This window comes from Xenopus laevis, chromosome 1S (genome assembly GCF_017654675.1).
Source record: "Xenopus laevis strain J_2021 chromosome 1S, Xenopus_laevis_v10.1, whole genome shotgun sequence".
Classification (NCBI taxonomy): Eukaryota; Metazoa; Chordata; class Amphibia; order Anura; family Pipidae; genus Xenopus; species Xenopus laevis.
Genome location: NC_054372.1, coordinates 89,711,606 through 89,735,787, shown reverse-complemented (window position 1 = coordinate 89,735,787; position 24,182 = coordinate 89,711,606). Strand labels below are relative to the sequence as shown.

At 38.6% G+C, this 24,182-nt stretch overlaps 1 protein-coding gene across 2 annotated transcripts in view; it reads right to left on the bottom strand.

Moving 5' to 3' along the window:
* gak.S (cyclin G associated kinase S homeolog) overlaps positions 1–24,182 on the bottom strand; it is a 42,287-nt gene that overhangs the window by 9,963 nt on the left and 8,142 nt on the right. Inside the window, exons 7-24 of one of the 2 annotated variants that reach the window (XM_018243595.2) lie at positions 23,798–23,923; positions 22,258–22,347; positions 20,300–20,435; positions 19,212–19,324; positions 17,093–17,177; positions 16,084–16,207; positions 15,554–15,603; positions 15,323–15,471; positions 13,743–13,865; positions 9,647–9,780; positions 8,706–8,900; positions 7,635–7,752; positions 6,858–6,937; positions 4,806–4,999; positions 4,448–4,585; positions 3,430–3,942; positions 2,602–2,763; positions 2,035–2,172 (exon numbers count right to left, since the gene is read on the bottom strand). In XM_018243595.2, the coding sequence (XP_018099084.1) occupies positions 2,035–2,172; positions 2,602–2,763; positions 3,430–3,942; positions 4,448–4,585; positions 4,806–4,999; positions 6,858–6,937; positions 7,635–7,752; positions 8,706–8,900; positions 9,647–9,780; positions 13,743–13,865; positions 15,323–15,471; positions 15,554–15,603; positions 16,084–16,207; positions 17,093–17,177; positions 19,212–19,324; positions 20,300–20,435; positions 22,258–22,347; positions 23,798–23,923 (2,668 nt within the window). The remainder of the gene's footprint in view (positions 1–2,034; positions 2,173–2,601; positions 2,764–3,429; positions 3,943–4,447; positions 4,586–4,805; positions 5,000–6,857; positions 6,938–7,634; positions 7,753–8,705; positions 8,901–9,646; positions 9,781–13,742; positions 13,866–15,322; positions 15,472–15,553; positions 15,604–16,083; positions 16,208–17,092; positions 17,178–19,211; positions 19,325–20,299; positions 20,436–22,257; positions 22,348–23,797; positions 23,924–24,182) is intronic. The other variant, XM_018243596.2, reaches the window with a different exon arrangement.

Genomic DNA, 24,182 nt, shown 5'->3' with positions numbered 1-24,182 from the left:
ATCCTGCCCCAACGCCAACCCCTGCATTTTACCAAACTAATTCAGCCCTACCAGCCAACTCTGTGACAGCTATGGCTCAGATTCAGAGTTTTTGCGTGCACTCTCTTTGTCACTAGCAGGTCTTTCAAACCTAGTCAAAATAACGGAGACAATTGACAAAGTGCTGGAATACCTGTCCTCACATCCCCACAGAATGGGCACCCAACAGGCTGCCCCAAAGCGCCCACCTATCTCCCCACCAGGGTCCCCTGCCCAGCAGGAGGAAGACTTTGAGGAAGAAGGGCAGATCCTCTCCGGAGGAGAGGTGGAAAGCCTCATGCAGGTGGTCCTACAGGTTCTAAACTTAGAGGACGCGCTGGCTATGGTGGAACCGAGCATTCCTGGTGCTAGGCCAATACCCAAGACCCACAGGTCTGGAATAGAGTCACCTTCTACAGTTTCTTCAGGAGGGCCTAAAAAAGGGCTGGCACTCAGTTCACTGAAGGTCCAGGCATCGGCATTGTCCATTCTTTTCCAAAAGCAGCTGGCCTTACTGCCGAACGTTAAGACCTTCCTGCAGGGCGTATTACGATTAGCATCCCCGTACAGTCATCCTACCTCTCCTTGGGATCTAAATGTAGTACTCTCAGTAATGCAGGAACATCCATTTGAGACTCTTGAGTCACTTCCACTGCATACACTCACAATCAAGACAGTATTCCTACTAGTGATCACTTCAGCTAGACGAGTATCTGAGCTGGCAGCTCTGTCCTGTTGACGTCCATACACGATATTCCACAGGGACAAAGTAGTATTGAGACCGACCCTGGAATTTCTTCCAAAGGTGATATCGGCATTCCACCTTAAACAGGGCACGATAGTACAGTACCATCATTCTGTCCTGAGCCGAAGACGTTACCGGAACAGAAACCACACACCCTAGATTTAGTCTGAGCCCTTCACACTTACACTAAGGCGACTAAGGGCGTTAGGAAAGTAGACAGTCTATTTGTCATTCCAGAAGGACCAAGGAAGGGGCTTTGGGCTTCCAAAGCCACTATTGCAAGATGGATTAAGGCTGCCATCCTGAAGGCCTATGCGGTGTGAGGTAGGACCATTCGGAGTCTGAGCTCATTCCACTCGCTCACTCAGCACTTCTTGGACGATTTACCAAAAGGCTTCAGCGGAGCAGGTTTGTAGGGCTGCAGTATGGTCCTCCATTCACACCTTCTCCAAATTTTATAAGGTGCATACAAATGCCTCAGCCGAAGCGAACTTCAGGAGGAAGGTGTTATAGGCGGTTGTTAACTGAACACTAGAGGTTAAGTCCCGCCCTCATGGGTAGCTTTGGGACATCCCCATGGTGCCTGTGTCCCCCAATCTAGGCAGGAGAAAAATAGATTTTTGTAGTTACCGTTAATTCCTTTTCTCTTGTCCTACATTTGGGGACACAGGCCTTCCCTCCTTATATTATATCTAAGACTATACAAATTCTATTATAGTTCAATTCTGTTAGGTACAGTTACAAGTTACGTCTTAGCCAACGTTACCAGAAGGGCAGTTTTAACATAAATGGTGTAAAGCATGCATGTTTAGCTTGCTGTGGGGAGGAGATCCTTCTCCAATTACTTTGGGCTACAAGGTACGGCTAATCATCCTTCTTCAGCCAGAAAACCGAGGATTGAGGAAGTAGACAGGGGATGAAGCCCAGAGCAAGAGGAGGAGCCACTTTAACCTTCTAGTGTCCTTTCTCCAAGCAACAGGATCTTCATCCCCATGGGTGCCTGTTTCCCCCAATGTAGGACAAGAGAAAAGGATTAAACGGTAAGCACAAAAATCTATTTTTTCACACTACTCACATATTAAAAGGTGCCTGTATGCATTTTCTGGCTTTTGTAAAATTTAAATGTTTCTGAACAATTAAAATATTTAAAAAAATTTTCACAAGAAAAGGCTTATTATTGCACACCCACAGACATAAGAAAAGTTTGAACATGAAATCAACCATACACAATAAATAGCTGGGGTAAGAAAGAAAGATAAACAAAAGCATACCTTCAAAAGCTGGTTTATTAGGTTTTGGAAGAAAAACATTGTTACTCGTAGTTGTTTCTTCCCATGAAGACCAACCACCTAAAAGATCTGGATTGCTTGCAGAGGAAACAATTTTTGATTGACGTGTTGGTAGATTATCTAAAACAAGGATGGTTAAAGATTTAGCAATATTCTGAATAGCACACGCAAAGAAAAACACTGTTAACATTAAGAAACTTTGATTACATGTGTAGTAGCCAATCATTTCACATGTCAAATTAAAAAGTTACTGCATGGTAAACAAGTTCCTTCTGCTAAAGAAATCCAATGCACTACATTATTCTTTTAACCACAAAAAAAATCTCTTTTCTTTAAAAAAATTTTGATCTTAACAGGGCAAACCGAGAAATTGAAGCTACTCCATGTTTGGTCATTGCAAGGTAGATTATTGGATTACCAGTCCACAAATGATTCCCCTGCATGATGGACTCCAGCTAGCAAACTCATGCTAATGTTCAGTAAGACCTGCTCATGCATTTGCAGTAAAAGTTTTTCTGACAGAGCAAAGAACATGTAAAAAAATCTTACCCAGGTTTAGGAAATCAATATTTGAGGTAGGAGGTGCAGCATTTTGTGCTAAAGGATATACATTTGGAGTTGATGCAGAGTTTGGCCCAACGAGTCCTTCAAAGAGATCAGGGCCACTTGATTTATTTTCTGACATAGACATTGCAAATGGGTCAAAAGGATCTGATTAAAAAAAAAAATAATAGTGGCAACTTTCTAATTTTTTCAACGGAGGCCAACACTGAACAGCTAAAATATATACTCCCTAATATCGTAACGTTTGAGCTCAGTCATCAAATTATTATAATATTTACCTAAAGGAAACATAATATAAATGAAAGAATGGCAGAGAACATCATTTTGTATTTGACCATATGAAATCAAGAAACAGTAACCCCGTCTCTTACAAGGCTATACCTATGTTTGTTTTCCCATTTGTATTTTGCCTAATGGAAATATATCACTTGATTTTTTACAATAATGATACTTACATAATCAGTAGTTTTGATTATGTCAAAGCTACTGCTACATAAGCCAAGGGGGTTATGATATCTCATAAATGGAGGTGTGGCCTGCCAAACCGAGCTATGACTAGAACGCTATCTTGGTCTTCTGATAACTGGTACAGAAAGATACTATAAGCATTTTGGTCACCCTAGCCATCCTGCACTGGGGAATTTTTTATTATTAGATTTATTTACTAACTGCTTGAAGTAAAAAATAATAAATAAATCTTATAGTAGATAACCGGCTTCGGGGTGTGAGTAAACAAGCCCATGTAATATTGCGGGGTTAAGGGTATCAAGTAATAAACTGCTTGTATACATAAAAAAAAAAAAGCATACATACCAGAAGAAGAAAGTGGAATGTCAAAGGAGTTGCTTGATGATTCTACGGAGGTTTGAGGAGGTCCACTGAAGAAGAAGTCCTCTCTGTTTCCTAGCAAGTCTTGTCCTATAAAGTCTGTTTTTACAGTGCCTGGCAAGCTATCTGAAAAAAGATCATCTAATAGTGCCACATTACTAGAGGAATTCTTCATTTCGGAGGCCACAGTATTAGTTCCTACTTGATTTGGTGCTGGATTAAGTCCAAGTAAATCAACTTCCCCTTCAACAGGAGGTACCTGTTCTGTAGATTGAGTGTCCTTATTGGCCTCAAACAAAACCTCTCTGTTTACATAATCATCTGTTCTGACATCAGGCTCATTTTCTTCACATCTTACTCCCCGGTTTTCTTGAGAAAATGTGTAAAATTCTTCATCAGATGGCTCACTTTTTGAGTCACTTAAGTATTCATTTTCATTGTCTTCTTTAGCCACATATTCTTGGCTACCGATTTGAGCATTTCTTACACCCGTTTGATCTGAAAAGACAATTAGAACCATTTGCCAATTCCAGAATTGCTTAAATAAAACATGGTAAATGTATTTTCATGTTCTCAAGTCACTACTGGCGTTGCAAGCACATAGCCACACTGTCTGGGAATCGCTGCTCTAGACTAAAAGTGGAGGATCTACTTCTCCTTTCTCAGAGAACTCCAAGGCAAACCTCTTTTGGACAGTTGCTGAGGTTTTTAAATATATTTTAGAAGCTTCTGTGGATGCCTCACATATAAGCATTTCTTCTATATAGCTTAAACCATTTCAACACTTACAAGCCTCTCATGTTTAATGTCATTATGTTTAATTTCATTATTTAGCTTTCTTTATCTTTGCCTTCTTACTCTACCTTCAGTTGTATTGTACTCGTTGGATGTCTACCTCTAATGTTTGTATATTATATGGTTTTCAATTCCATTTAAGCAAAATTGTGTTCACTGTGGTGTGTGTGGGCTATAAAATAAAAGCAAGCAAGAAAATAAAAAGCACCTTGCCAGTCAAGTGTTTGGAAAAAGTTATTTTTCTGGGGCGTGTCAGAGTCTGACAGGTCTGGGGAAGGCTTCCCAATGCTTATGTCTCCTTCATATTGTGCTGTTGATCCTGGTTGCCTGGGTAGTTCAGGTTTGCCTATATTAAACAAATAGAACATTCTTTTTTATGATAATATAGAGTAAAACATCTACATATTTACATCTTATGGCCATGGTAGGAAATTGTAAATGTAGAATCTCTTCAATTAAGAATATAGATTTGAACAGAAGGAACAAATGAAAGCTGGATAGTTATTCTGAGATATATAATATCAGGGCCTTACTAAGACTAAATATTACCAGAATCAAGTTCCTACCGAATTTGGTTAGCATTTCCTGTTGTTCCTCTCTGCTGGAAAAAAGGATCTTGGGGTTTAATCGCTTTGTGTTCAGGTTCTCCCATGGAGGGCTGCTGGCTGCTGGTTTATCACGAGGAGAAACCTCAACCTCAAGGTTTACTTGGAAAAGATCAGGATATTTTTCTTGGATGTCACAGGCATCTAGATCATACCTATAATGAGATTTTAGTATGCAATTTTATTAACTACAGAAGTGGGAAATTAAAAATAAACCTTGGTGGATTAACTAAGTTATTCAAAAAAACTGGCATATTCCTATCAATGAGAAATTGTGGCACCACTGTCCTGCTTTACATCTTGGTCCAACACCGTCACACATTAAACTGTGTGGTTTCAGATTCTGTCAGGCACATTGTGGGCTGGAAATAGATAACTCTTCACACAGGCTGGTGTACAGTTTACTGCCAAGCACAAGTCTAAAAGTAATGCAGGTCTAAGAAAGGAGCATTACATAATAAAGAAGAAAAAGTTTCACTGTAGAGTTAAATTGACATAATTAATTTAACCGATAAGAGGGTCAACATCAAACCATCTAGTCTATAAGAAGCCCAACAGTATTAGGCAAGGTTCGCAGAACCACTAGCGGACTCCAAAAGTGGATATAAATAAAATTAAACGGGAACTGCATCAAAAACATAAAACCTAAGCTTTTTAAAAAGTAAACATAAATTCAATCAACTTTGCAATATATGTCAATTAAAATATGCAGACTTTTCATGATTTTTTAATGGTTTAGAACAGTTCCCTAAGCCTAGCCCCTTGCTCTCCTGCTGATCTGTCGGACTACTTTGCTGAGCTGGATGACTACTGTTACTTTGTATCAGCAGCCATCTGCCCTGAGCCTGCATCCTCCAAACCCCACAATTCCCTGCACATGATTTCAATAAGGAATGGAACATCACGGTACAATGCATTGTCGGTTATGTAGTTCCTGCATGCTCTCTGTAAGCTGTGGAGAAGTTGTTACAATTTGTAACATCAGTGTTTAGTCCCTCCTTCCCTGCCAGGATTTCAAATGATGCAGAAAGAGAAGAACTGTTAAACAGCCGAATTTCAGCATAGAAAATGGCATTTATTCATACTTTTTGAAAAAAACAGGTAACACTGGGTATATTAGGGGTTTCTGTGTTATGTGGGCCTCCATCAAATTTTGGTTTGGAAGCCGGAGTTCCACTTTAACTCTCATAATAATGATACAATAATATTTTAAAGTTATCCTCTTCCCCAAACTATTTAAGTTTGTACAACGTAACGGGCGTTAAGTCTCTCTTTTTGCAGCTTGCTTGCAACATTGTTTCTAGAGTCAAAGTCACGAGTGGATTGAATTAGTCAAGAACATCTTTTAAGAGCAAGTACATATACAATTAACTTTAATACCACTTAAATGTAATTTCTAATACAGTGGTAGTGTAAGACAATTTCAAATTTACTTAATTTTCTGTTACTGTTGGTCATTCAATTCACTAATTCCAAACTGCAAAATGTAGTTATATAACTCAAATCCTAAAATAATAAACAAGTGAAGTGGAGTTGCAGCTGACCCTGATCTGACCAATATCCACAGTACATACATATGAGTTAAGATCAAGGTCTCTTATAAAAGCACTAATTATATTGTATGATGACTGGTATGGGAATGGCCAGCTTGGGATCTCTTATCTGAAAACCCACTAAAAAAGCTTTAAAATATGGAGAGGCCATCTCCCTTTGGATCCAATTTAAGCAAATAAACATTCTAATTTTTCCTTTCACTCTGTAATAATAAAACAGTGCTATGTACTTGATGGCAACTAACATGCATAAAACCATATCTGTGGCACAACAATCCTATTGGTTTATTTAATGTTTACATGTTTTTAGTAGACCTAAAGTATGGGGATCCAAATGACAGAAAAACCCTTTATCAGGTTCCTTAGCATTCTGCATAATGGATCCTACACCTGTTAAGGGAAAAATAAACACTTTATATAGTATTCAGGCGGTCAATCTACATAGGTACAGAACACATACTTTGCAAATTTTACTGTTGTAGCATTTCGTGGCACAAACCCTGTATGGAACTGAATCTGGAACATCTTCATTGAGGTCATCTAAAAGTATGAAACAAAATATAAAATAAATGTCTGTGTGGCTTTTGGGTGCATAAACATAACCCACAGCAACCGAAAGCCAAATTAGCTTAGAGGTCAGTGCCCTCTGTAAAAATAGCATGTTCAAGTTTTATTACATTCAATAACAAATCCTAATATACAGAATAAAAGAAGAGGAATATATATAACATGGGGTTGGGTTAGCAACATGTTGCCTGCAAGCCCCTGGATGGAGGCCACTGGTTTATATACTCAGCAAGGGTGAGGTCAATGCTATTCAGACAATTTTTTCAATGGCGTTTTTGTGCATTTTTAAAAGAGAAGCAGATCTGCTCCCTATTCTTGCTCTATTTATTTGAGTCTGATCAGCCTGTTTGCGCACACACACAACAGAGTGATTTTGAGGACAGCCCAGAGATCCATCCTCTTACGTATTTTGGCTGACCACAGCTTCAGCTCTGCTGGGTGTGTACACACGCAGATTCATCGGATTCAAATCAACGGAGCAGGGGCAGAGAGCAGCTACGCTTCTCTCAGCCTGCAAAAAAACGCAGGCTGAATGTAGCTGAGCCTTCAGCCTGTGTGCCCATAGCCTAAAATGTTATGGTAAAGTGTATCTATGTCAGTATACACATTGAAAAAAACAACAGTCGAAGAAACAATAAAATAAACAAAGAAACCATCAAAACAAAAATACCTTTGCTTGCAATCTGCCACCAAGTGTAGACCTGGCATGATAGATAATAATCAGGACATCTCCTTGCACAGTGATGTTTAATGGAATTTCAGCTTTGCAATCTTCATTTTTAAATTCTCTGAAAACAACATAAAGAAAGAACACATTAATTTATACCAATCCTTTAGAACTTAGAGACGTTTATGTTCTGTGCTTAACAGATAATTTATATCCTACTAAGTGAGACTATCTTAGAATCTTTTTAAAATGGCATATACATATCAGTAAATATTGCCCTTTTACATCTATCTTGAGCCACCATTTTACAATGCTCTGCATGCTCAATCATGGACAGGAAATAACTCTGGTTCAACAGGAAGAAGTGTCAGAGTTAAAAACCAGAGCTCTGAACAATCATCAGTTGATAAACCATGCATGCAGGTTGTGTGGGACCACAGTGCCTTAGGGATTGAAGTAATGCCTAAAAAGATAATATTGCATTATCCATTGGCACCTCCTATAAAATAAACTTTTCATGAAAAGGCTTAAATTGCATGAAACAGTGTTTTACATATGTCCTGTTTCAACCGATATATATTTAGAGAGACCTTGCCAATATACTTATTCATTTAAAGAGCACTGCTTTTCCTGTATTAACCTAGTATTAGTATTAATTAATATTAACCTTTATGTATAAACCACACACAACAAAATAACTAATTTACTAATCAGTATAATTTTGGGTTGTGTGGGGGAGACTGGGGTAACCAGAAGAAACCCAGAAACACATAGGGAAGCATATAAATCCATAGAGGCAGTGTCCTAATCAACTTAATACACTTACACTTCTTAATATATTGCAGAAAAATGGGGCTTAAGAATGACTGTTACCCTTGACAGGGAGAATGAGAATTTATGAATTTCATTTGTGAAAATATGTTCTCTTGTGTGCAGTTTAAAAATCAGTGCACAACATGTGTGTAGCATTGGAAAATATTCTAAAGCAGCCAGATGTAAAACAGAAAAACTACATAAAACTTCAACACTCAACATGGAAGTTATGTAAAGAAAAAAGTTGTATTTTGTACTCACCTCATTTTATCATATTCTTGAGATGTTGTTGCTACTCTTTCATCCCCCACATAAACTTCACAAAAGGGTTTGCAACCATTGCGTTGTTTGCTAAATAGAGGTACTGGTGTCATGGTTATAGCCCTAATAGTGATAGGCTTACTATGAGGAATGATTGGCTCTTCTGCCATCATGTCACACATGTACTCTATGTACCTGGAGCAAGAAACAAGCATGTACAACAGACTAAATAACAATGTAATTTCCAACACAAATTAATGCACCCCTAACTGTCTAAGCATTATCCAGTAACTGCAGCACTCTGATGATTACTCCATATTGTAATTTTGACTCATTAGCTCATGTAGACAAAAATGAGCCCTGTGAGGCCCGAAACGTTGCCATGTCTACATAAGCTAATGAGCCAATAAAATTACAATATGGAATAATCATCAGAGTGCTGCAGTTACAGGATAATGCCTAGTATTCCCTTGACCCGAGGCAGGTTGGGATAATCACTGCTGAGCACCTGATCCAAAAGGATTGTGCACAAGGTTTGAGCACTCCATTTCTGTGTGGAACCCCTGTCTAAGACATTCATAACAGCAAAGAACTATCCTTTTCAGTATGCAGTGTCATGTATGAAATTAAATGTCACTGCACACAGATATAAGCATCAAGTGTGCAGAGACAGGTGCACACACTTGTCCATCGTTCTCTTTTGTTGTGCTGACAAATAAATTAACTCCATGGCTTACAGTATGGGTGTACAGGTTGCAGCCAGGGAATAAAAATTAAGGTTGAGCAACTCACAAACAACTGATATGTGAATTATGAGCAATAACACTGTGTAAACACAAGTGGTTTAAAGCAAGTTTCCACTATATTTTATACTTAGTAAAAAGTAATGAGGATAACATTTTGATATTCTCTGTATGTGAAATAAATGTAAATTTAGATACCTTTTGTGAGAAGGCCATATACCAGGAGGGCAGCGTTTCATGCTGAACATATAAACTGCAGCTTCAGCAGTGGTAAACAGACGGCAGAAACAAAGAAAGGAACACAACACAACTGCTGATGCGGCTCTTCCATCCTTTAAAAAAAATAAAAAAAATAACATGCTTTGATACAAAACCAATATTCGCTTTTTTAATTGTATGTCAGGTGACCATCCCAACCAGTGCTGAGTCAAACACAATAGTCACCACCCAAGGCAATGGCCCTACCCCAAGCACTGATCGCTTTGCAACTCATGCAGCCCCAACTGCAAGGCAATTTTTACAGCCTCCAGAACAGCCTTCAGACCAATATTCGCTTTTGCATGGGTGTCCAAAGCAATGGACTTCCTCAACTTGGAAGACCACTAGACTGATCGACTACTTTCGCAGATTGCCAATGCCACGGGCCTTTATCTGCGATGCGGCATTGAATGTGGCAAAATTGGTCGCCAGGTCATTAGCACAATCCATAGCAACCCGCAGGTTTCTATGGCTAAAAACATGGTCGGCGGACCTCATCTCCTAGAGATCACTAGTAAGCATACCTTTCCAGGGCAAGCAGCTCTTAGGGACGGAACTCGACAAAGTAATCTCCCAGGCCACGAATGGTAAGAGCACATAGCTCCCGCAGAACAAACCCAAGAGACCTATCCTCAAGCAGAGACACTTTTTTCGTCACTTTTGTCAGGGACAGAGGACGAGGCCACAGAATCAAGTCATCCATGAACTCTTGAACACGGTGCCATCACAAACAGGGAGCCACTTGCTCCTCCGTAAGGGGATCAACCAAGCCATCCCAGGAAAAGCACGCTTCAGCATGAAGGCATGCCCACCCCTGGAGGGCTGTCTGTGGGCGGCCGCCTAAGAGCCTTTCAGAAGGTGTGGTACTAATAGACAACGGACCAGTGGGTCCTCCAAATAGTGTCACAGGGATCCTCCCCACAGATTTTTCATATTCAGACTCCACAGTGCAATCCAAAACAATCTGCATTCCTTGCGTCATACAGCCTGTTCCACAACAGGAGGAAAGAAGAGGTTTCTATTCAAACTCATTCATTGTTCCCAAAAATTACAGCTCCTACAGGCCAGTATTGGCTCTAAAAGCTCGCAATCATTGAGCCAAAAAATCCCACTTCAAGATAGTAAAGTCAGTTCTCACGTCTAGAAAAGGAAGAGTACATGACAGCAATAGCCATATTGGACGTTTATCTTCACATCCCTATCCATCCAAATCACCAGATTCCTGAGAATCTGCGTAGCCAATAGACATTGGCAATTTATGGCACTCCCATTCGGCCTCTCTTCAGCGCCACACGTCTTCAAGGTAATGGCAGCAGCATTATCGTTACTCAGACTAAAGGTCATCCCATATTTAGACGATCTGCTAGTAAAAGCACAGTCCCTTCAGTCAGCTACCGACCACACTGATCAGGTATTCCAGACACTGAAAGGATTGGGGTGGCTGATCAACTTCAAGAAGTCCAGCTTGATCCCATCACAGACCACGGAATACTTAGGGCTGAGGCTGTACTCTCAAAGGGAAAGAACCTTTCTTCCAGAGGGCAAGATTGACACCTTGCAGAATAGGATTTCAACCATCAAGGAAGCCTCCTCGGCGCCTCTCCGAACGGGCATGCAGACCCCAGGAACGTTGATGCCGGCGTTTCCAGCTATTCCATACGTCAGCTAAACACCAGATCCCTACAACACCTTATACTGCGACAAGAGGGATTGCAAAAACCTTGACAGACTTGTCATAATTCCAACCCAGGTCAAGAATTCTCTGGACTGGTGCCTCCAGTCACCCAGGTTGAGGTCAGGGAGACCATTACCAAACCATTCATGGACAGTAATAACAACAGATGCCAGCAAGAGAGGTTGGGGCAGAGTACTAGACCAACTTTCGATTCAGGGACGATAGAATCAAGAGGAAAAGAGCCTCCCAATCAACATCCTAGAGCTAAGAGCGATTCTGTACTCGCCAAGACATTAGACGGCACTCCTAAATGGCAAGACAGTAAGGATACAGTCCGACAATGTCACAGCGGTGGCCTGCATAGATCACCGTGGGGGCACACAGTCAGGCAGCCCTGGCAGTGGGAATAGAATTCTACACTGGGCAGAAGACTTCTTTTCAGCAATATCGGCAGTCTACATACCTGGAGTAGACAACTGGATGGCAAACTACTTAAGCAGGGAAACCCTGGACGCAGGCGAATGAAATCGCCCCGACTCCTCCCCGGACAACACTTGCCCCTCTTCCCCTGACTCTTCCTCTTCAGGTGACTCAGGTGTCGGGGAATGAAACCGCTTAGAAGCAGTTGCCTGTGCGCTCATCCTTTGTGGCTGATTAGAGAGGTGTTCCAAAACCTTGTCCAAAGTCTCTGGAATCCTGGCTAGGTTCTGTAGTCCAGCCAGTGAGAGGGAGAGTACACGCACCAATTCAGAATCCAAGCTCGCCTGAGAAGCCGAAGCTATCGCTGAGCCGGGCTGTAGGGTTGCACTGGGTAAGCTAGGAGCAGGTATATTACCAGTACTACAAGCTACACTGCATGGGTGAAAGTGACATGCTTAGTGTCAGTAATAACTAAGACTGCCGAGGGAAGTACAACAGAGAGTACTTACTCTGGTTGCTCTGCAGTACCGCCGCAGTAAGGTAGAGGGAGCGAGTGCGCCGTTCCAGCTCGTGTCCCAAGATGGCGGCCGGAAGTGACGCGTGTGTCGGTAAGGGCAGGGAACGCAATCGCGCAGTATGCCCCCAAGGAAAATGGCCGCCGCAGAGAGTGCATCAGACGACGCCCTCTTCCAAGATGGCGGCCGGAACAACAGGCGCGGGAAGAAGAGGGCCGACACGAGGACGGTCCGCTCTGTGTGTCTAATGCTGCTTAGAGCCAGAGCAGGTAAGAGCGCTATCCTACCCGACTCTGCTCCTACTGGGGAATGCGCGTAACCTGCAGGTAGGGGCCTACACTGTCTGTGGAAGTGGGAAGGTATAAGGAGGTGAAAAGGGGATGGTAAGCACTTACCCCTTTCGGTGCCAGCCTTCCTGCCCTATTTTTGGTGCGTACCCCGTTCTGGGCTGCTGGTGCAGCCTCCGTAGAGCGGGAACCAGCAGCCCCAGGGTGTTGAGGGAGCCTCTGCCTGCAGACCTCTGTGGAGCGGGAAGGCAATCAGGGCACAACATTATTCGGCTGGTGGGGGGCTCAGGAAAGTGAACTCAGGCCCCCACTGCTGGCATGGCACATGAATAAATCGGCACCACTGCTCCCAGCCAGTAGCATCCGTCCTCCTTCTGAGGACACTAAAGTAAAACGGAGGGTAAAGGAAGTAGGCAGGGTATGAGAACCAGTGCAGGAGGAGGAGCTTGTTAACCGTTTAGTGTCCATCCTCCAAGCAACAGGATCTTCATCCCCATGGTGCCTGTGTCCCCCAATCTAGGCAAGAGAAATCTCTCTTTTTCTGCTTAGCCCTAGTCCTACTTCTGGACCGGATCCCGTCCAACATCTTTAAACCACGGATATAAGTCTGTTGCTTGGACATGTGGGAAAATGTTATTTGCTTAATCACCGTATCTTTCAGATGTGGCATATGAAGAAGTAAAAAACAGCTAGAGCTTTTCTTCACTTCCTGCAGTTTGATTGCTTAGAGTATCGGCCTGAAAGATGCCTAAGGCCAGTAAAAGTATATGTCTGTATATCCTGCATGTTTATTGCTTGGATACCAAACAGTAGGAGCCATTATAAGATCACCTCTAATTTGGATAGCGGACAATACCTTGTGTATCATACCACTAAACTAGGTAAATTAATTAGAGAATTTAAGATATATATATAACATATATACATAGTTACAAAACTTAGATTATGGTCTATATAAGGAAAAGGAGGAAAATATAACATAGTAAGAGAGGCATATTTACCATCTGAGAAGTTAAAGAAGTCCCAGAAAAATTAAGCAAGTCGGGTTATTGTGGATTTATAAATAACAGTAGTGATTTGCCTATTTGTAGCCCAAAGTCATTGACAGTGTAATAAAATAGGTTTTCAAGTTAACTTACTATGCAGTGGACAATGCAGACATTCTTCGGATCTTGTTTCAACCACAAATGCATATTTTTGCACATGCTGTAAAGATTTATAAGATTTGGAGCACGTCTTCCAGCCCAGCCACATTCCGAAACCTAGGTATTTACATTATTAATATATAGACATCATCCTTTCTCAGATTAAAAAAAAGGAATGCATTTCACTGTGCATGACATAAAACTAGTTTTTGATTATTCATATATAACTATACAACCAATATTAATTCATCATTATTCTTAAATTAGACAGTAATAATGTACCATTTTCAAAGGATCGTTAAACACAAAACATAGCCCTACTCTGAATAAGAACAGACAAATATACAAGATGGATACAGAAAGTGCAGAAAAAGGGCAGACAGCAAGACAGTATTGCACACAAAAAAGAATCCAATCTGTACTTCATTGAATACAGGAAAGCTTGCAGATGTATTGAATATAGATTCATGGAATGTCCCATGTAAATGTGTACATGGCCATCTTGTTCATCTGAGGATCGAATACAAAGAGACAGTGGAGACAGAAAATGGAAAAACACTCTGGTTTTAAATTTTCAAAACCATTAGATGAGGCTGGCAATTATCATTATTCAGACTATACACTGAACATACAATGAAAGAATCCAAATTGGTGAAAGATCATCATTGATTGAAAACAATCTTTAGTATGACACTACACTCATAGCTAGGATGAAACTTTAATGGAACGGTAACATAAAAAATGAAAGTGTTTTAAAGTAATATCATGTACTGTTGCCCTGCATCGGTAAAACTGGTTTATATAAACAAGCTGCTGTGTAGCCATGGGGGCAGCCATTCAAAGATCGGGTTATGCAGCAGATAACAGAGCATTCTGCAGAATATCATTGCATTCCATCACAGAGCATGTCTGTTATCTGTGCCTTTTCTCCTTCTTCAGTCTAAATGGCTGCCCCCATGGGTACATTTATACTATACCAATGCAGGGCAAAAGTGCATTATAGTTCAATTACTTTAAATGCTTTTATATCTTGGTGTTACTGTTCCTTTAAGACACTTCTGCCTCCTAGAATCAACAGTAAACAATCCAGAAATTTGAAATTCTGCACTTCACATATAGAAACATAGATATTATATTTAAACGAACAGACATTTGTCTAAGATTAATGACCACAAGTGCTATACTATGCCAAATTGCTATCTGTTAAAGCAAATCAATGAAGGGAGAAATGAAGCCGATAGTAAATAATGGGCAATTAATCAAAAACCTAACTTTCGCATTTTTGTCGAATTCAAAAATAATTCAAAAATCATGAACGTATCCTTTATATTAATGACTCAAATTTTCTTTTAAATTTCAACTCGGAAGTGATTGTATAAAAACGTGAAAGAAACAACTTGAACACAGAGTCTGCTGAATTTCAAATTAATAGATAAAACTTGAATAAAAAAAATAAATAATAATAAACAAATGGTGGTGGTACTGAATCCAAACCTTATCTATATGGCACATATACCTACACATGTTATCAAAGACACACAAAAGAGTATGGCTTTCAGTGCAAGTACACTAACCCTGTTATGAAATTTTGAAGGCCTATATTTCCTCAAACACAGGTTATATACTGCATAATGTCCTGGATGTTTTGAGTCCAAAAATAGTCGCACATCCTCAATATTATTTTTTATGGCAGATTCCACTCCTTCTGCTGGAAATGACATAACTAGTAAAAAAAAATAAAACACATGATCAGGAAAATGAACCCTTATTTTTAAACTGAAAGGATTAATTAAAACTACACATACCAGCAATCCTTGATGTTATGTATGATAAATCCAAATCTCCTTTTGCATAACTAAAAATTAAGGAAGGATAAGTAAATATTAACAGGAAGCAACGGATTTCAGTTTCAGGTGTATGCGTTTTCAATTTCTACTCCCAAACCTTATGGGAGATTGCAAATGTTAATATTTTTATATTTATAAAGCAGTTCCCTTTGATTTAACAACGCTGTAACCGAGAGTTGCAGGTTATCAACAACTATAGGCTGTAGATAAGACATACTTATTTTGACAAGTATTATGCAAAATGATATTGATTTTTATTTGATTTTGATAAATACTTGAGGATAACAGATTAAGATCTTGTTTTGCCGCTTGCAATATCATGTTACATAGATTATGTTTTTCTCCATTTGCTGTTAAGCACCATAATAAGTTGAGCAACTGTGTTTATATGATATATATAGTTGCAACCTAAACTTTCTTTTCAAGAATTATCAAATAGAAAGAAAATAAAATTACAATTTTATTCACAATGGTACAATGTCTCTTACTTGGTCACAGACTGGATAACTTTTGAAGATGTATCCTTAATGTTACTTAAGAACCGTTCAGTTCCTCCTTTTAGGATGTCAAAGAAACCCCCAGATGTCTGATCGTCATCAGTAAGTGTCAGGCCTAAGTGAACAAAAGAAAAAAATCATCATAAAAATAAGAAGCTAACATCCCTATATACTGAAAGAACAATCTATCATACCTTGAGCTCAACAAACAAGACTTGCGCTACACATACTTTTTGCCCACTGTTTTAATTAAAGAAAATATTTTAATTATTTACAGTTTACAATGGTGTTTTATCTGTAACCCGTGTCCTTTTTCCAGCTTGAATGGCTGCCCCCATCGCTACGCAGCTGCTTGTTTATACAAACTATTGTAGTCTTTCTGAAGCAAACACACAACTTGCAGTGCAAGATTATATTATATTTTAATTACTTTGATACACTTTCAGTTGTAGGTGTTACTGTTCCTTTAAATGGGAAACAGAGAAGGATTTGTTTACACAGAGCACATAAAGTATGCCACATGCACCCACTGGAACACCAGAGAAATCTGGTGTACCAGCATACGAGATAGCAGGTACAAAAATGGGGATATCAGTGCATTTATGAAAGGCTGAAACTCAGGAAGTTAGACATGTTCTTCCAATTAAGCATTGAGCTTCTGCTTTCAGTAAATGGATAAAACACCCACATTTTGTACCACCTATTTTTCTTACTGACCAATCAAACAAATTCAGTGTTGCAGTCCAGTATGTCAGAAGTGCTTTTTTTCTTGTAACCTCCATGTGTAAAGAGCAAGTTAACTTTGGTCACACCAGATTTGCAAAAGTGATTCCTTATAACGGCACAGTTGGAAAAACACTTTTTAAAATTATTTTTAATTGTTTTAATCCTGCAAAGAAAGGCTCATGTGTCTGAATGTTATTTTATTATGATAGTAGTAGTTGCTGCTAGTGTTACAGTGTTAGTTTAAAAGGCATTTGCTAGAAAATCAAATACATACCAGAAGGTGCTAGAGGCTTGGAGTTTTGTGGAGCAGATGACCTTTGTATCACGGTATTCCCATAACCACCATTTTGCTCCAACAGCTAAGACAAAAACATTGTAATGATAACTATGACTATTTGCATGTGTCCATGATATAAAGTATCTAGTAGAATTACATCTCAAGTAATTGGACATTTCAGTTTTCTTGAGACCGTTTCACCACTCATCCAAGCAGCTTCTTCGGTTCTTTTGAAAACTTTTCAAGATGAGTCAGAAATGTCCAGTTGTTTTAGACAAGTATTTGTAATTTTTTGTTACTTTTTGTATTGGTAAATAAATATTCAGCAACTTTTTAGTAAATCAGTGTACATTTTTCCATCACAGCACATGATAGATGAAGGAATATTTACACTAAAGTGGCATTTAGAAGACTCAAAGGCAGCATGTAATTACCATTACCTTGAATGTCTTGAAATGCACAAACATTAGCTAAAACAAGCTAAGGTGGGTAATTTAACTTTTAACGGTTTACTAATAACACATATTTGCCCTAAGTGAATTCATGATCCCACAGTTTTATAGTTAAATGGAGAAATAGAACAGTGATGTGCAGGTCAGGAAAATGTCAACCCACACAGACCATAAACCGCAAAAACTTTAACCCGCACCTGGCCCTAACCCTGCAAAATATTGCCATTGTAGGACCTACACCCAACCTGTACCCGCATCTGTTCACTCACCTCTGGTTAAAATACAGGGAATGGTCGGGAACAAAAGAAGAGCGTACTTCTCCAGTCTGACCTGCACCCAACCCACAATGGTCACCCTAATTCCAACCAGAGCCCAAACATCAGTTCACCATGGGTTTCAGGTCAACCAGCACATAACTAAAATATACCACCTCATATTTTTTTTGAGCTCATTCAGTTGTAGACAAAGTACAGAAAAAGTACCTAATTTTTTTAAAAAAAAATTTTACACAGACAAACATGATTCCACAGAAAAGCGCCATGTTTTCGCAAGTGGAGTATCTAGTATAGGTAAATCTAACAACAACTGGACTTGCTGAGTAATCAATGAAGACGTTTCACTACTCATCCGAGCAGCTTCTTCATTTCAAATGACTGGTGTGGGAAGTTTTTGGCATATAAACTCTTCCAGTAATTCAATCACAATGGCACATTGTAACTCTTCAAAAAGGTGACATCTGAAGAAATTCACAGAGGTTTTGATTCTACGTAGTTACTGTGATAGGATTATCCAATGTGAAGAAGCTGCTCGGATGAGTAGTGAAAGTCTTCATTGATTACTCAGCAAGTCCAGTTGTTGTTAGATTTACCTATACTAGATATACCATGACCTGGATGAATGAAAATCTTCAGTCATTTTGCAAGTGGAGGTTACAAATTTTGGGTCGGTTTGATTTTTATTAAAGAGTTATACATACAGTTGCTATTAGATAATTTATTTGAACAATGGGACTTGAAATCCCTCTGCTTCTCACAAAAGATTGTTCACACAACTTTGGAAAGCAGAAAAATATCAAGTCTCAGAATTCAAAAGTTCCCAATGGAACAAGATGAGGGGTTTCATTACACTTTGACCCTAAGGAGTGGGGGAGCGGTCCCAGTGAGCACAAGGACAGACTATAATGGCTTCCTTTCAATCTGTGAAATTAAGTTAAGTCTGAATTTTAATTTTTTTTATTACAAACCCAGCTGAAGGAGCTCATGTTAAAAAAGGGTATATTTTTACTTTAATGGTAAACAAGTGGAGTTCATCCATATTGGGCACCTTGCTATTTCATAATCATTTTTATACAATAAGATATATTACAAGTGATATCCTAGGTTAGATTGGTCTTTTTGAAGTTGATTCAACTATCTACAAACAGGTTTTATACTCCATGATGGGAAAGACAAATGCTAATTGATTTTTGAGAATCAAAAAATATGGACAAACGTTTGGATAAATTAATAACATCAAATAAAGCAATAATTTCAAAATCAAACACATGAAACAAAATTAAAAAATAGCATGAGAAAGAAAAATATTGATATTATAACCTTCAAGGTGTTGTTGAGGTACGACATCCGGAGAGGGTGGATGAATTTAAAACAAATAAAAAGTTTTACCTCAGTAATAGGAGATTTAGGGTTGACATTCCTAGCTGCAGCAATTTCTTGCAGCTGACCAACAACTTCTGCAATAGATAGCCTTTCCTCTGGATTGACCTTTATCATGGAATCTAAGGGCAAACAATAGTAAAGAAAAAAAGATTTAAACTTTAATAGATACTTTTTTTTGTAAAGTACAGACTGCCATTTTGGCCCCTTTATTTACAGAATTTAATTTGGGGCTACATAAGCAATTTGCCCATTGAGACTGAATGAAATAAGGTTTCACCCTCAGAATATGTTTCTCTAAGGTTTATTTCCCAATAAAATGCAATTCTAAAGCAACTGTGTGTGTGGTAGGCCACCCATGAGGCTAAGGATCTGCTTTACCTATAGTTACACCACTGGAGAAAACATTTAGAACTCGCATATTTACAATCATATCTATTTAAAACATCGGAAGAAATAATTACTTAAGGGGAACTCCACAAAAATATAACAAGCTTTTTGCAAAAAGTAAACATGAATTTAACTGACTTTGCAATATACATCATTTAAAAAAATATGCAGACTTTTCATGATTTTAATGGTTTCTGACAGTTCCCTAAGCCTAGCCCCTACTTCTGACTACTTTGCTGAGCTGGCTGACTACCGTTACTTTGTATCAGCAGCCATCTGTCTATAGACTGCATCCTGCAAACCCCACAATTCCCTGCACACGTGATTTCAATAGGGAAAGGAACATCACAGTGCAATGGGTTATGTAGTTCCTGCATGCCGTCTGCAAGCTGTGGAGATGTTTTTGTACAGTTTATAACATCAGTGTTTAGTCCCTTCTCCCATGCTAGGATTTCAAATGATGCAGAAAGAGAAGAACTGTTAAACAGCTGGATTTCAGCATAGAAAATGGCATTCATTCATACTTTTTGAAGAAACAGGTAACTGTGATGGGTATATCAGAGGCTTCTGTGCTATGTGGGCCTCTATACGAAATTTTGGTTTGGAAGCTGGAGTTCCCCTTTAAGACTTTTAGGCCTTCGTGTAACCAGTTTGACTAATTAAATGTTCCTTGTTAAGTGCAGACTAGAATTAACACATTAACTTACTAATAAGGCCATGAAACACAGGGTATTTGGTATCATTTTGTGGAATTGAAAATTTTCCATTCACTATGCGAAGTTTAGCTCCATCTTCAAAGGGATGCTGTTTAAAGCACAGTAAGTACAATATACAGCCAAGTGCCTGCAAATAGAAAATAAAACATTTACCTTTTTTTAGAGTACTTGCTTAACTTCTTTTGAAATAATGCATTTAATGGAATGGAACTTAAGAATTCGTTTTTTACTGTAATTGAAGTTGGCTTTAAGAATAACTGGAGACAATTCACTACAAAGTTTAATTACAATTCCAAATACTATGCTCCTGAGCAGTGATCCCCCAACCAGTGGCTTGCAAGCAACATGTTGCTCACAAACCCCTTGGATGTTGCTCTCAGTGGCCTTAAAGCAGTTGCTTATTTTTGAATTCCAGACTTGGAGGCAACTTTTGGCTGCATGCAAAAACAGGTGTACTGGCAAACAGAGCCTCCTGAAAGCTGCTAGTCCACATAGTGACTACCAAATACCCACCCACATCCCTTGTGTGATACTCCCAGGGAGTGCTCATGCTTGTGTTGCTTCACAACTCTTTTTACATTTGAATGTGGCGCACAGGTTAAAAAGGTTGGGGACCCCAGCTACAGAGCATCTCTTAAAGCCTGTGAAATACTGGCCATATATACTGCCATCGTAGAGTATAAATCAGAGTGCTCTGAAAGTGAAACTGCATCTTGTGAAATGTCTTTGTATTTCTTGCTTATTTCTAACATGCACAGTAACTACTTCAGATTACTTACATATGTGGCAGTTATAACATAGCATACAAATGCAGTGTCATACAATGGCTTTTACTTCAATAATATCTTGAAATAAGTGGCAATGCCCATGGCAGCAGCAGGGGATCTCTGGGAGAAGAGACAACATGGCAGCTGAACACTTAACAAAATAGTACCCAGGAATGGAGTGATTTTTAGCAAAGAGGAGGACTGGCCTAGGGTTCAAGTTAAAGAAAAAATAAAACTTAACTAAAGAAGTAGGGTAGAAAAATATTAAACATTATGTTTTGGGCTTCTTATCAGCCATGGGGAACCACAGCTCTTTAGCGGGGTAGCTCTGTACCTCCAGAGATGACCCTGTTGCCCCATATTTTTATATATATATATATATATATATATATATATATATATATATATATATATATATATATATATATATATATATATATATAAATATATATATATATATATAATATATGAATGTCACAATATGATGCTGAGTTTGATTAGTAAATAATACATGAAACATGGATCTCAGAAACTAGCACAACTGGCATCAGAAATTAATGATTTGTGACACCCCTAAGCTTTAACTTCTCAACAGCTGCTCAGAGCACACTGAGCATGTGCATTTCATCGAAACTCCTAACTACATCCAAGATGGGAAACTCGTGTGAAAAGTTTGAAGTCCTGGATCATTACTACTATAGAGACAGAGATTCTGAACCTTTAGGCTGGTGCAGTATATAAAATAAAGCATGTCTAGCCATTTATTTTTAGGGTTTAGTTCTCATTATTATCACTGGGTGGGTGCCTAACATACTAGCACCCTTTCCATGTAATTAACCCTTTCCTTGTCCCTTAAATGTCCATGACAAGCATAAACAACTCAGGAAGAATGTTTTCAGTACAGACATAACACTACATGTTCAAGGGGATGAAGCCAGTGGAGGTTAAACTCCTGCCCATATGGAGGTAAAAAAATGTTAATACACTTTAGTTTTCTCTACAGGTACAAGGAACTTTAGTGATCTGATAATCTGAAACATGCTGTGTAATAAAGTTTGTCCCTAATTTGTAATGTTGGTCATCTGACAGTATGCAAAAGCCAGTACAGTCTAGTACAGTGTTACAACTTATAGACTACTATTCTGAAATCATAAAACAAGAAATAAATGACCCACTACTCACCCATATATCTTGCTTCTCTCCAATGGGAAAGTTAGAATATAGGTCTATTATTTCTGGGGTTCTATACATTGGAGTTGTATTTCTTGTAACCTATATAAGAACAAAAGACAAAAATTTAGATAAAACATTATGAAAAAATATACAAAACATATTAAAGACTAAGCCAAACTTGAATAGCAGTATAATTTTCTTGTCCAATCAACAGTATAACATTTCATTGTCTTCAGGATATTAAATTATGTCCCCCAGCAACAAAGGCCTCTCATTTAAGGAACACCAAAAAATTGTTGTGCTGCACTGGTAAAACTGGTGTATTTGCTTCAGAAACATAGCTATAGTCATATAAACAAGCTGCTCTGTAGCTACAGGGGCAGCCATTCAAAGCTGAAAAAGGAGAAAAGGCACAGGATACACAGCAGATAACAGTTAAACTCTGTAGTATACAAGGAGATTCTTCTCAAGCAGACACACACGTTTTACCAATGCTGGGCAAAAGTATAGTATATTGTCATTCCTTTAAAACATATTTTTTGGTGTTACTGTTTGTATAAACAGGAGAAAGAAAAAAAAAATTAAAGGAAAACTATACCCCCAAACAGTGTAGGTCTCAAAATATATTGCATAAAACAGCTCATATGTAAAACCCTGCTTCATGTAAATAACCCATTTTCATAATAATACTTTTTTTTTAGTAGTATGTGCCATTAGGTAATCCTAAATAGAAAATTGCCGTTTTAAAAAATAAGGGGCGCCTCCTGGGATCTTGACTTCCACACTTCTTTCTTTAGTTAAAGGGATACTGTCATGGGAAAAAAATTTTTTCAAAATGAATCAGTTAATAGTGCTGTTAAAGCAGAATTCTGCACTGAAATCCATTTCTCAAAAGAGCAAACAGATTTGTTTATATTTAATTTTGAAATCTGACATGGGGCTAGACATTGTCAATTTCCCAGCTGCCCCAAGTCATGTGACGTGTACCTGCACTTCAGGAGAGAAATGCTTTCTGGCAGGCTGCTGTTTTTCCTTCTCAATGTAACTGAATGTGTCTCAGTGGGACATGGGTTTTTACTATTGAGTGTTGTTCTTAGATCTACCAGGCAGCTGTTATCTTTTGTTAGGGAGCTGTTATCTGGTTACCTTCCCATTGTTCTTTTGTTTGGCTACTGGGGGGAAAAAGGTAGGGGGGTGATATCACTCCAACTTGCAGTACAGCAGTAAAGAGTGATTGAAGTTTATCAGAGCACAAGTCACATGACTTGGGGCAGCTGGGAAATTGACAATATGTCTAGCCCCATGTCAGATTTCAAAATTGAATATAAAAAAATCTGTTTGCTCTTTTGAGAAATGGATTTCAGTGCAGAATACTGCTGGAGCAGCACTATTAACAGATTCATTTTGAAAAAAAAAATTTTTCCCATGACAGTATCCCTTTAAGTATTTCTGCTTAAGTAATTATTTGGGGGTATAGTTTTCCTTTAAGTGGCAAAATCAAAATTTACATCTCCATGACAAACCGACAAAATAAATAAATTAAACTTACTTCATCTTCAACTATTGCTCTCTGTTGGGCCGTCCAATTATAATCGGGATAATGGGCAATAGTAGTTGAACTGCCAAAATCGCATAATTTAACAGTGCCTTGATTACTAACAAGTAAGTTTTCTACCTAAGGAAAAAATACAATCAGAATCATCAATGCAACAGTTAAGCAAACAGTTCAAGCACTAGCTGTCATGCGTGCATTAAGCAGTAGTTTATACACAGGAAACTTTATACCGACAATGAAATTATTCTTTGAAAGGAAGAATGTATAGATATAACTTTTTGTAATAGACCACACATTTTAAAATTGTACTTTCATTATTATATTCATATTTATTTGCATAGACATGCTGCAATATTTAATGTGCGGTGTTCCACAAAAT